Raw genomic sequence first — 14,411 nt, forward strand, 5'->3', positions numbered from 1 at the left:
TTAGAATGCAGAAAAATAGAAGAGACTTTAAACCTGGTTTTATTTGTAACAGCCCAAGTGCCCTTTGGTCTGCCCCGGACATTTGGAAACATCAAGAAACCTCAACATGTCAAGGCACCCATGCTAAATAGTCAGAAATACGCTGTAGCTATCTGTTTTTCCCATCTCAAAGTATTGTCCCATGAAAGCAGCATCTTACCCGTTTGTCACGTTAACCAGTACTCTGCACCAAATGCCCACAGCCCCCAGGCCAGTGCCAGACACTCAGTGTCTGTTCTTAGCTAACTGGATGGACACCAGTATTCTAAATTATCCTGTCTGGGTTCTTGTGTAACATCATCACAGGTTTTCTTTAAAAGAACCCATTATTTCTCATATGTCTTTTTAGAGGAGATGGGACCCTTCTAAAAATAAATGTGCATTCCTCTTGTGTGTATGAGAAAGAAGGTAATAGCATTCTTCTTTGTGTAGCTGGAAGAGAACCAGCTGTATCAGCTTTACTGTATATGATGTTCGAAAATGTCAGGCTAATGGAGAATGTCCTGCAGATAGCATTAATTTTTAATGTGGTTGTTACAGGTGATAAAGCTATGAGAGAATGATGTGGTGAATATTGTCCATTGGGTGTACTATTTTTACCCATTATTTGCTCAAAATGTTTTTGTGAATTATTGTATGTTCACAAGGTAGCTTAAAGAAAGGCCCTAGTCCTTCGTCTTCTGTTCATCTGTTTTAGTGCTTGCTGAAAAAAAGGTGGATTTTTGTCTGTATATAATTGCGTGAAAGGGTATCTGTATTTGAAAGTAAGAACTCCCTCCCCAACCTACACTACCCCCCCTCCCCCATGCCTCCCTGTGATTTATAATATGCCACATACTCATAGTGGTAGCTGAAGTCACTGGAAGCTGTGTTTTGAACACAAAAGCAATATGTATTTTGTAGATTCAGGGGTTTCAAAGTACTCCCTGAAAACACTGGATACTGATAAATATGTTGTACCCCTGATCTGTAGAATGGGGATAGCCTTGCAAAACCAAATGGAGATGTCTGAAGTTGCCCTGTGATGATTTTCTCATTATCTTTTAAAGGTAGTTTATTACACTTGCCACTAGAACGGAGTTTGAAAATTTTGCAGTAGGTATGGTACGAAGCTGCATGTTAGTTAAAAAAAATACTTCATAGCAGATCAGAAATAGAGCCTATGAGTACTGAAATGCACTTAGTAAGACGGGTACTCTGGAAAAAGCGTGTGATTAAATAATTAACTGTGATGTCACAATGCATGACCACAAGGGAGTGAAGAGAAGCTAGCACTGAGTTAGCTGTGTGCATTGTGTTAAAATTTCCTTTAGTAATGTGAATATAAGCTAAAAAAAAAGTCTTGAGACAACTGCCAGCCTAATGACATCGATGCTTTGTCTGCACAGTCTGGCATGTAAACTGTTGATGCCAATCAAGAATTTTCTCCAAACATTTTCTATGTGGGTTCATGCCAGCGTGAAGCTCATTGTCTTTAGCAGGACGTGATTCAGATCATAATTTAACTCAGTCCCATTTCCACTTAAGTTTGAATTTAACAGAGCTGTAAACAAGTGACAAGCTATAAGAATTGGGCTGTGCTACTGAAATGGCATGATTTTCAAGCACTTGTAAGAGAAGTGACTGTCTCTTATGTGTTTGAAGGTAGATCCTACATCATGGGGACTGCTGCAGTCTACTTAATGAATTACAGTTATCAAATGCACGGGTGAATGCATGACATTAGGACATGGTGCTGTGCTTCTGTAAAGTCTTTCCATGTTGTGATGAGAGCATAACTTGGCTCTTGAAATTTTCCAGTCTATGGTGAGAGAAGGGGAAAAGCAGCATGGCAAAAGAAGACATCCGACTACATCTAAGGACAAAACACCATATTCTCATGCAGTTGTTGGACCACATCCTGCCTTTCTTTTTATGCATATAATAACCATGGAGAAGACAGAATATCTGCAAAGAAATATTTTGCTAATAATCAAGAGGAGTGCTTAATGAAGGATTCCTAGCAAGAAGCATTCACAAATTCTCTTTCAATATCCAGGAGAACACATAGCGTATGTACAGGTTTTTGTATTAGAGGTAATCTAAGATGTTTCTCACCTACTGTTTTTTAGTGAACAATAAATTCCTCCTGCTTTAGGATTAGAAGGATGACAGTAACAGAAGTGCATCCCCACGTCTTCAGAGCCGGCAGGTGCTGGCGCAAGGTGACCTTGGTGGGAAGGAACAGGGGTAGTACTGAGGGTGACGGGCTGTGTATGGTCTGGCAACAGTTGCTAGTTGTTGTGGCACCCCCCAGCCAGTCCTCCCACCAGTTCCAACAGCTGCCATAAGCTGCTGTGAAGTACTGCGTAATTAGAGCATTTTCTTGATCCTCTTGATCCCCTTCAGAGATTCCTGGCCCTACCCGTGGCCAAACTCACCACCTTAAGGCAAGGCACTCATGGAGGTATGACAGTGGCACCACTGCTGCTGCCATCCCTAGGGAGGAGGTGGTGGTTCTGTAGCGAGCAGTGGGTTTGCAGGTCTCTAAATGTCCCAATAAATGTAACTACTGCTGGTATGCATTTAAAAATACTGATTTGTGATTTAATTTTTTTGCCTAAACCGGCATTTTTATTTTTCTGTACAAGTGGGTCTTATCTTTCTCCTACTGAAGTTTCCTAGGAACACTAGGCCTGGAAGTAATTTTGAAATGTGTGAGGGAAGTGAGATCAAAGGTCTTCATAAGAAAAAAAGGTTATTTTTATATGGACGGTCATTTTTTTCCTAATTGTTACACAGAACTAAGTACTTGTGCACTTTTTTTTGCTTACCGTAAAGGTGTAAAAGCATACTTCTCAAAGTCACTTCATGAGATTTTTTTCCCATAGGTGAATCGGAACCTTGTGACTTACTATTATTTTTAAATAAATGAAGTCTGTACTAAGTAGATTTCATTTCTTTAGTTTGTAGCAATGGGTTTTGAATTTCCTGTTTAATGACAAAGAATATCGGGTTTGTGGTCTTTCGTTTTGCGCTTATTCACTTGTACTGTGTAAAAGATCCCTGATAGTTAACAAACTGTAGTGGGTTGATCTTGACCAGATGCCAGGCACCCACCAAAGCCACTCTCACTCCTCTCTGCAGCTGGACAGGGGAGAGAAAATATGACAAAGGGTTCATGGGTTGAGATAAGGACCAGAGAGATCACTCATCAAATACCATCATGGGCAAAACAGGATCTAATTAGAGATATGAATTGAATTTATTACCAACAAAGTTGGAGTGGGATAATGAGAAGTAAAATAAACCCTTAAAAACACCGTTTCCCCACCCCTCCCTCCTTCCAGCTCTACCTCCTACCCTAGCGGCGCAGAGAGACAGGGAATGGGGATTATGGTCAGTTCATCCTCCGAGGCTTCTCCCACTGCTCAGGGACAAGAGTTGTTACCCTGCTGCACTGTGGGGTTCCTCCCATGAGAGACAGTTCTTCAGGAGCTTCTCTAATGTGAGTCCATCTCACAAGCAACAATTCTTTGCAAACTGCTGCAGCGTGGATCACTCTTCCACAGGGTGCAGTCCTTTAAGGACAGGCTGCTCCAGCATGGGCTTCCCTCTCCATGGGCCTCCCACAGGATCACAGCCTCCGCTCAAGCATCCACCTGCTCCAGCACGCATCTCCTCCACGGGCTGCAGGTGGATCTCTGCATCTCCATGGACCTCCATAGGGAGGCTTCACCATGGTCTTCACTACAGGCTGCAGAGGAATCTCAGTTCCAGTGCCTGGAGCACGTCCTGTCCCTCCTCCCCTGACCTTGGTGTCTGCACAGTTGTTGTTCTCACCCCATTCTTCTCTGGCCACAATTAAAACTGCCCCGTAACTTTTTTCTTTCTTCTTAAATCTGTTATCGCAGAGGTGTTATCACCATTTCTAACGGGCCCAGCCTTGGCCAGCAGCACATCCGTCTTTGGAGCCACCAGGGATTGGCTCTGCCAGATGTGGAGGAAGCCACCCCTGTAGCCCCCCTGCTACCAAAACCAGGCCACACAAACCCAATACAAGGACCTTGAGAGACCTTTCCTGGATTTTCTTTTTTAGCCCAGTTTGATAGTGCTGTGTTGTATATACACACAAATTCCATTAATTTCTGTGAGAATTGGATGTGTGCACCTAGGGTAATTGTTTCTAAAGATAGAAATCATTCCCATTCATATTTTATGTTTTCCTCACCTGTGACTGTAAGACCCCAAGATCACATAAAAAAGAATACTAGAGCTAAGGTTTTTAAGAAGTAGATGATACTAGACTTTTACAGATGCTCAAGATTCTGTGAGCCTGTACACAGTTCCCCTTTGTTGCTGCATCCTGCATGGTGTTGGTTACTGGAATAGTGTGGGGCTTGGCTCTGGCTTTAGTTTTACCAGAAATTGCACTGTAGTACCCTGAGCAAGCTCAGACAATAGACTCAAATGTTGTGGCCCTGAGGTAACTTTCTTAAATTTAAAAAACTTCCCATCTGTATAAACGCCTATCTGCCACATCACACAGTGTCAGAGCACTGTGAATGGCCTCTAACTTCCAATGCACTTCCTTTCTGTGCTGTTTTTGTTTACAGGGAGCAGAGGGACAGAGAGAAGGTTGGGCAATGCTTTGGCTCTGCTCCAGGAGATGTAAACAGATTTCCCAATGTTTGGCTTTGGTGGTGTAGCCGGAAGCGGACGGCTGGAGGTGCTCCAAGGCAGTGTGAGTGGGGCTCCCTTGGAGGGGCTCATGAGTCAGAGCGTGAGGGCTGTGGGTGCTGGTGAGTCACCAGCTTCCCACTCAGCAGCAGCTCCACTTTGATGTGGCTCAGTCACAAAATCCACACTCAGTCCCTATGTTTAAGCCCTGATAAAGGACCCCAAAAAAGCTTGACACTGTTAGTCAAACTCCGTGTTTGTGTTATTTCAGGTGGTAGTGCAGATAGCACAGAATAATCAGTTTATCCTTCTCAGTTCCCCTAAAACCATTTTAGATGAGTACCTCTGAATTTCCTAATACCAGAAAAAAAAAGGTCTGACAATAGAACCCACTGAGATACATTTGTTGTTGGAGCAAGTACAAGCAGAAAGAGAATTGGTGTCCTTTGTGCTGCTGCTTGCTGATTTAAACTCACTGAGATGTCTTGGCATGGCTGCAGTGGACGTCAGGAATTAGAGCCTTGCAGTTACAAAATGCGGGACAAAGCAGCAGCACAAATTCAGAGAAACATTGACATTTCAAAGCGGGAGGCAGACACCCAAGCAGGACTCATTTAACAAAAGCCTAAGGTACAACAGGTGGAACAGAATCCCAAAGTCCTAGTAAAATACTCATCTGTTTGGGTCTGAGCTTTGGTTTAGTTTTTAATGAGGGTCCACCATTGGCATACAATTTGCCACTTGCTCCCACTTGCTGAATTGGAGCACTGCAGGACTTTATGGGTGGGAATGCCATGATCTGAGCCGGTTGGAGAAGCAGTTATGGTAGCATATTCTCTGTCCTCTTTGTTGGATTCTTGTGTATCTCATTTGAGTTGTAAATATTTAACTTTCCCAGATTTTACTGGAACATGTAAAGTTCTTGTTTGCCTATGGAGTCCCCCATCAGTCTCACCTGTGGTGGAGAAATAGGAGCTAAAATTGACATCTCTGCTTTCCTGTTTTGCTTGTTTATGAATGAAGACCTTGTTGAGAAATGGCCTGCTCTGATATTAGGATTTATAATAATAAGAGATGCAAAAATTGCTTATGAAAAACTTGAAAGTGAGATTTTTAGTATGGATTTTGGGGCTGCTTTGTCGTATGTTTGAATATGCCTCAAATAAGAATCTTGCAAAAGCAAGTCATAAAAGTTCCTTACATACCGACATAGTTCTATTTCAATATTATAGATGAGGCAAGATATTGTTAAAGTTTGAGGCTCTTTGACTTCATGCACTGTATGCAAGGATTCTTATACTTGAAATGTAAGAGTAAAGAGAAGAAAAGCTAAAATGTAATAAAGATTTATAATGAGGGGAGAATAAAGTGTTTTAATTCTAGGCAGAAGCAATGGTGAGTGATTTCATTGTGAATAATAAACAAATACTCTAGAAGCTGTGAAGAAAGGAAGTGACTCAGCAGCTTGAGGCTGAGTAACATTCATGTGAAAGTGTGATTTTCAGTTTGGGAATTGTACATTAAATGGAAAATATTAGGAAAAGAAAATGGCTACAGACTACATAAAGACATCACATTTTTCTACTCTTTAAAAAATGGTCTAGGTTCTTTTCCTTTTTCTCTTCTTGTAATTTACACTATTTTCGGTAATACCTGAGATGTATATCACAAAATAGATTGAAACTTGGTTGTGAAATAGGTCTGGTGATCAGCTGGGTGTGGAGGGTGACAGCAGTGGTGGCCATGCCATTAGTGTCAGCAAAAGCAATGACAAGTTCAAGGTGGAGCTCAGTAAAGATTTTAGATGGTTCTTGTATGAGAGTTGGATCAAAATGGTTTTCCAGACACAGAATCTTAAAATTTTTATGCTTCTTGATGTATTCTTCTTAAAGACTTACCTCTTTGTACCAAAACATTAGTAGAGGAGAACCCACTCAAGTACAGACAGGAACCTGGTTAGTTGATTGGGCTTGGAGCCAGGCAATCCCTTGATAGACACCAGACTATTGATTGCTTTAACATAGTTCCTTTTTCATTTCTTGCTTCAAATAGAAGTACCTGCTCATCCCTAAAATGCTTGTCCTATTAAGTTTCTTACAAAACAGGTGCATTTCAGTGTAAACTTTCAGTTGCAACAAAACCACAGCTCTTTCACCACTGAATCCTGTGGCCAAAAATATTTTACAGTGATCATTGTTTATCTCACTGTAAAATTTATGTGGATTTATGCACAACTCCACTGTTTTCAGGGTAATACATGTACATGAGAGTTTGCATACTGAAATGGTAGGTATGTTGTTAACTACGTTGCAATAAAAACTCTTAATGCCTTTACAGAGAACTTGGTGATTACGTGTGAGTCATGAGGCTGTAATCTGCCTGGTTTGGTAGTGGGAATATATGCTGTTATTCTTGGGGACATATAGAAAGACTAGTTTTCATAGCATGGAAAGCAACAAAGCAGTTGGGTTTGGCAAGACAAAGACTTGTGTTTTCAACACTGAGCAAAATGACTATTGCTGAGCGAGGAATGGCCATATATTGAGTATGTAGAAAAAGACTGATAGGACAAGAGTAAACAACTTTCAGACAATTAAATAATCTGAAGATGAGTGTGTATTACAGGTTTTTAACTTGACAGTAGTATTTAACAATTGTTCAAGTAAAAGTCATTCAACAGTAGAGCAAAAGAAGTTGGAACAGCAGGGGCAGAAGATCAGAAGTAAACAACCAGATGATAGATGATTTCACGTGGGTGAGGGTGAGATGACAAGGACAGACATGTGGAATAAGAAAAATAAATAGGACTTTCATGACATTATTTTAACTGTTTATATAATATACCAGGTATTTTGTGTTGAGCTTGTATCTTTTCTTTCTCAGTCACATAGAAAAAATTACAACATGGCAAGATCCTCGAAAACCTATGAACCAGCCACTGAATCATGTTAGCCACCATCCTCCAGCCGCGTCCACACCGCAGAGGTCCATGGCAACGTCTCAGCCAAATCTCAGTGAGTACTCTGGTGAAAACTCTCTGGTGAAAACACAAAAGAGATCAGAGAGACACCTTCTGATTTGGTTGTCTAAGTAATTTTTGGTTCAAGAAGGTAGCTCTGATTCTGCTATCAGACCTTAACAGTATGTTCTCCCCTTCATTTACTTAATTTTCTGTGGACGTGGCAGCAAGTGAATTTGTACAGTTTGAGGTGAAGTTCTAACATCTCATGTTCTATTTTAGAGCCTCTGTGGTTTTTTGATGTAGTGTTAGACATAGAAAAATTAATTCTGTCTGTGCTTTTCTGTTCGGAAGTGGTATAAAACCCCAGAAGCCCCCCATATCATGTCCAAGCTGTTGGATAACCTGTCCACAGTTAGCCCTGTGTTTCTTCAGGTCAGAAGGTGTAGCTGGTTTGCTTGTTAGTTTATTTATGGTGATAGGGCTTTTGCATAGTGAGGTTCTGCACTGGAAGCAGCTTGCAAAATACTAAAAAGCCTGCTTTGCAGTATGAATTACCTAAAAATTTCTTATAATTGGTGTGGTTCCCTTGCTGTTCCTGTTTAGCACTTCAAGTGTAAATTTAATTGTCAACTTACATCAATCTGATATTGCCAGATTTAAGCCTTAATGAAAATAAAGCCATGAAAGCTCTGAAAATTTTAAAGAAAATTTGTGAATGGAAGAAAACATTTTCATGTGTAATTGAGAATTATAAATAATCCCTAATATTTCACTCCTGGAGCTTTAAATTTTCTACCACTCAAGAAGATGAGAACAGGTAAGCTTACAGCCTCAAGATCACAAAACTATGTCAAAAAGGCAGACTTAAAAACACATAGCAGATTCTTGTTCTGGTTAATTTTTGGTAAGTTGATCTCATGATGTCTTGATTATTCACTTGCATGGTGGTTTATGAGTGCTGTCTCTTCACATGCCAAGAAAATGCTGAACATTTGTCTGCTAATGGTCACCAGTAGAAGTAGTGCAATATTTACTTTTGTCTTAAATTTATAAGAAACACCTAGGCTGACCTCTGAGGTAATTAACTTCAGTTCTTTTTTCTACCTTTCTCTCAACAACTGCCTTGCTTGCATATATGCAGTAAGAGTGTTGGTTATGTTACGTGACTTAGTGGGAAGTAGCAAATCATAATGTGAGAATGGATGTCTGCAAAAGAAACCTGAATAAAATCTGAAAGGTTGGACTATCTGCAGTGTCATAGCGTGTGGTAAAACTAACAGTTGCTCTGCTGTGGCTTCAAACCACAGCTGCGTGTGGGTCAGTCTGTTTATAGCAGTGCTGGAATGGCCAAGAGGTAAGAATAGGACAGCAGGGTTTTTGTTCATACCACCTCCTCCACTTATGTTAACATCTGTTACATTGTCCCTAGTTAAAAAATAGCCGTGCCATAAATCACGACAGTGTACAGAGCACTTTTCCCCTCAGTTTATTAGTGGAAGTGAATGAAAGCCAAATCCTGGATGTAAACTAATGTACACTGAATTTTAGAGGAGGGTCTTTCTTGAGATTCAAAGGATTAGAAATAAAAGTCTGTATCTAATGAAGAGTCTGTTCTTGAAGGTACTTCAGGTGCCCAGTAAGTGTATTTCCACAGACTTCAAAATCCATCCCATTAAATACAGTCTGTATTTCATTCAGTAGTCTTCGTATATATATACATATATGATGAGGTTCTACTTTTTGGTAGGTGTTTATGCAGTTCTTGGTGTAGTGGTTCAGATGTGTAATTGAATTTCCCACTAGAAGCAGTATGTAAAAATCTACACTGTGTCTGTATTTATTTAATCCAGAAAACATTCCATCAATATGTCTTGGTGAGCTTTTTCGCATTTTGGTGGCTTTCAAAGACACACTAAGTGTAACACTATTCTGTTAAAAATTATAACTTATAAGATTTAATCTAGAAACTGTGTGTATATGCATGTATATACACATAGAGAAATTACACAGAAAGATTGCAGTAATCTGAACAGAACACTGCAGCCTCTGAATACTTCACGTGGCAGTTTAAAATACATCTGACTGTCGTTTCCAGTACTAAAGTAGAATGTTTCTATTTTTAAATTGCCGTAGCCAAAAGGAAGGGCCTTTCTGCTCCTCTGTTCTGCCAGCAGTGTAACTGCTAACACCCGCATTCCTGGGTCTGCTGCAGTGAGCAGTGCTGGCCTGGCAGTCAGACCTCGGAGCCAGAAGTGATTGTGTCGACATCTCACAGACATCAGAGGAGAACCAGGAGCTAGATACCCAGCGACACCACTCTTCTGGCCCTAATTTTGTGACTTTGCAGCAAATGAAGTCTGTGCATCCGTCTTTTGCCTTAGCATATTCTATTTTTTCGTACTGTAGGAATTAAAAGAAGTTTTTCTTTTGAAGATGTGCCACTTGAAAGAAAAGGATATAAGTATTTCAGGTCTGCACACTGATCTGCACTTCCAGTTACTAAAATATGTTTTCCTTGTTGTACTTCTTATGAAGAGGAGGAAAATATGGTTTGTTTTGTATGGCTTGTTTCTTTGGTTTATAAACTTCTTTCAGCAATATTTGCTGGAAATTGCACTAAGGCACTTACAAACGTTTTATCAAAGCACAGAGTGTGACTAAGTGATACCAAATCATAGTATGCCTGTGCTGGAGGCATGCAAAAGCATATAGTGAAAGTTGGTTGAAGTTAGTAGTCATACTTTTAAAAATCTGCTGTATTTTTCTACCTTTTCTTTACTGTGGTTTTATGTTGCCTATTTATGAGCTATAAGTGAACACTTCATTAGTATTAGTTTTCACACTTATATTTAAAGCACTACCTTTTAAATGTTATAGAACAAAGGCATCAGAAGGTGTTTTTTCCTTTGATGCATCTTGTTAAATTTACAGAAAAGTAGTATATACTAGCAAGCTTCTGTGCTCATTTACACACCACCATTAAATTCAGTGACATTTCATGAATGAAAAGGGAAATTTGTCACATAGATTGAAAGCATAGTCTTGCAGGTTAGCATATATTCAGACTTGTTCACTATGTTTTTTCTTAACATTTTACCATCGTTATTCTTCTAAGATGATTTGTAGATGTATATACTAAGGAAAGGGCAGCATTAATACAATGTTTTTGTTGTATGTTTTGTTGTTGGAAGCAAAAGGAAAAATTATCAGCCTCAGACTGAAGACAAGCAGAAAACAGTGTATTTCTTGTGTCTTTGTAAGGACTTCAAAAACTTCATTTACTGTGATGCTGATCCTGCACAGATCCTAATTTTCTGCCCGTTCTAAAACAGAGTCTTTTCCAGCTGATGGATAAGGTATTAACTATCTCTTGCCAATCAATTAATGCAGTAGAATGAAGGGCCATATGTGAAAGAAGGAGTTACTCCAAATCCTTGTTTTAGTTGTCAGGCCTGGGTCCCTGAACAAGGACACCAATCTGCAGGGACCCCCTGTGCCTGAGAGGAAGGAGACAGCAGTTGCAGTGCACCAAGCTAAGGGTCACACTGCTGCCTGATCAAAGACCTCCTGCAGGGGTGCCTGAATCTGAGCTACACACGCCTTTCTGCCTTCATGGCATTCCCTGGTGTAAAAAGATTGTGGAGGATGATTTTGAGCTATGTGTAGCAAGATGTAGAGGAAAAATTAGATCCTTACAGGAATTTCTTTCGCAACTTTTTTTAATTAAATGCTACTTGTTTTGTAGTCTTTCTCTATTCTACGTTATGCAACACTCAAAACCATTGTTATTTCCATCCTTCTCCCTTCAAACTGTTTTAAAGAGATTTCTTTTGTGACTGTACTCTTCATCCAGTGGGTAAGCACAATCTGGTCTTCATTTAAATATTTTCCAAATTTAACAGTTTGCAACTTACTTTGCCATAATGAACCCCTCTAATAGTATTTACGTTTTCTGTATAAAGTTAGCTTGAATTTATATGTGATTTCCTTAAAAAGCTCATACAAAAAAAACATACTATCTGCAAAAAACCTCAGAAGACTTCTGGCCCACCCTGTGGCACAGTTGGATGTGGAATTTAGGCCTTGGAGCAAATAGCTGTTGCACGCTGCAAGGCACAGTTACTCTATGTCCCATGTGAGTGACTGAAATGTGTGTTTAAGCAGTGCCCAGAGTTTGCTGGTCTGAGAGTTTTGGGAACTGCCGCTTTGTGAAATGCCTCTGAGTTTGTTTGGGTGTCGATAGGGGCTTTCAATTTATCTAACTGTGGTTAAAAATGGTCTAACTGAAGCCACCAAAGCTCATCCAGATTATGTGTAAATACAGAGTATAAGAAAAATAACATGGGTCATCTCTGGCAGAAGCTGGTAATATTTATCTCCATTTTATAAATCAAGCAGTTCAGGCAGAAGACAGCGGAAAGCCTGAAGTTAGTTTGCATTGATCCTGAGAGTTCAACCACATTAACTTCTTGTATCAAACTCCAGGTGAAGAACTATTTAATTTTTGTTTTTCCCTTCTGAAGAAGAGAGGCTTACCTTAGAAGGTACTCTGTCAAGACCCACAGGCAGGCATGACCCAAGTGATACAAGCAGGATGGCTTTCACTATTAATTCACTGGTTCTCTAAGATGAAGGACATTGGGTATTACACATTAGAATTTTTTATTGTGAAGAGCCTCTGACACTGACAACTTGTTGTTCAATAGAAAATCATCCAGAATATAAGAAGTTTAGCTTTCAGCGGTATTGCTAATGGTATTTCAAATGGGTCTGGACAGCTGGGAATTATAGCACTTTACCTCTGCTTTCATTTTTTTTAACCAGCCAGGAAATCCAATCAATAAAACAATGCCAAAAATCCTATCTAGGAACAATAAACACATGAACCAAAGTTTCCATATCCTGCCATGATAAAAGAGGTGTAGCTACTATTGTTTAAGGATGATAAGAGGCAGTTTTGGTAACTATGTCAAAGTGAGTCTCTGGAGATAAGAGCATAGAAACTCCCGAAGTGTTCAAAACCAGATGATATGTATTTTAGTGTTCACTAATGTCCATGAAGAGGTCTAGATTTTTCAAGTCTTAGTTTGTATTGGCTGGAAATTTGGCTAGAAATGCGTGACACTGAGAGGAACATGTTTTTCCCTCTGTGTTGTCCATACCCTCATACCACCTGCATGGTGGAAAGGCTTCCTGTTCCAGGTCATTTTTAATTACTGGATATCCTGAAAGAACCAAATATAATTCATTTGTGGTCAGTGCTTCTGATCGTTACTTAGAGGAGAGCTGAAAGCATTGTAGAGGACTTGCACACTCTGTGGGAATGAGAATTTTGTGATGCAGCTCTTGAAAGAATGAGGGAGTTTTTGTTGTTTGCAATTAAAACCTCTCACAGGTGATTTATCAGGCAGATTTCAAATGGAGTAATTTATTTATGTGTAAGGACAGTGGTTAATAGGTCCAGAGTCTAATAGGAGTTACCTTCAGTATCAGGTAAATTAAATCCAGTTGTGTCAAAGGACACACACCTTTAAACCAGCAACTGACCATCTAGTAAATCTGAAATGTTAACGGTTGATGTGTTTGAGAGAGATGTTGGCATTTTTTCAAATTCTACTCATTTTTAATTTTGACACAAAGACGTTCCTGTTGGTGTAAGCATTTCCCGTTAAGGTTAGTAATCCAAACATATGCCGGTGCAAGAGTGGAGGGTCATTTCCATAGTTTCAAAGGGAATGAAATGCAAAAGTAAAAATAATTTATTAAATACTTTAAATCTAGCAGTCATCAGTAACTAGTCATTAGCATTAAAGCTCTCTACTCAAGCAGCCCCCATCGTCATTTGTTGTTAATGATACTTATATTGTTGATACTGATAACTTATTGTTAAAAGTGCTTGCAAAGTAAAGCTCTAATCTTTTAAATAACTTTCTGCTAAATCATAGCTTTGATGTTGCACCTGCAGGTTGTTTGTATGGGTTTTTTTAATCTTAAATCATCGAAGACGGGAAAGATTAGTTAAATGTGAGTATCACAGACGTTAACAGTTGAAACTGTTGAGAAATCTATATATAGTTATTTTCAGCTCAGAAATCTGAATAAAGGAGTCTCTATGCACTGGGATAGTGCAACTTTTTGCTTTAATACTTTACAGATTTTTGGAACAAAATGCACCAGAACTGAAAAGCAGCATTTTTTGCTGACCTTGTTGGAAGGCTAATGCTTCTTTCTGGGAAATAAATGAAACAAGCAATTCTTTGTTGGCTGAAGTGGAGAGAGAAAAGGAGAGGAGCCCAGTCTTTTCTTCTTTACAGTGTCATGACTAAATCAGAACTGTAGTATGGCTGGGTTAATTTTTTTTTTTTTTAACCTTTGTAGACATTTTTTTTTCGCCAGACTGTGTTGCATGAGACCTGGCACTGGCTAGTTCATCTGAATTTGGGTCTGGGCTGCCTATAAACAGAGCAGAAATATCCACAGTTGCATCCAGACACTTCTGACACTTAAAAAGTTGGTGCAATCAGTTAAATGCATATGTCAAAAATGATTGACACTTGCATGTTTTGGCTTCTACAACTTGCAGTGTCTCTTGTCCACAAAATAATCCTTGCTTAGTATATATCCAGCAAAGTCATCAACAGAAAGGTCTCCTACAATGTCAGAAAACCTAATTCACTAGAATATCATTATTAATTTAAAAGCAAACAAAAACAATAAAATGCTTTTATTTTTCATCTAACTGGAAAAAGAA

The 14,411-nt window shown here is 39.4% G+C and overlaps 1 protein-coding gene across 1 annotated transcript in view; it reads left to right on the plus strand.

Moving 5' to 3' along the window:
• WWTR1 (WW domain containing transcription regulator 1) overlaps positions 1-14,411 on the plus strand; it is a 51,625-nt gene that overhangs the window by 19,803 nt on the left and 17,411 nt on the right. Inside the window, exon 2 of the mRNA XM_032119326.1 lies at positions 7,582-7,712. Within this exon, the coding sequence (XP_031975217.1) occupies positions 7,582-7,712 (131 nt within the window). The remainder of the gene's footprint in view (positions 1-7,581; positions 7,713-14,411) is intronic.

This window comes from Corvus moneduloides, chromosome 10 (genome assembly GCF_009650955.1).
Source record: "Corvus moneduloides isolate bCorMon1 chromosome 10, bCorMon1.pri, whole genome shotgun sequence".
Classification (NCBI taxonomy): Eukaryota; Metazoa; Chordata; class Aves; order Passeriformes; family Corvidae; genus Corvus; species Corvus moneduloides.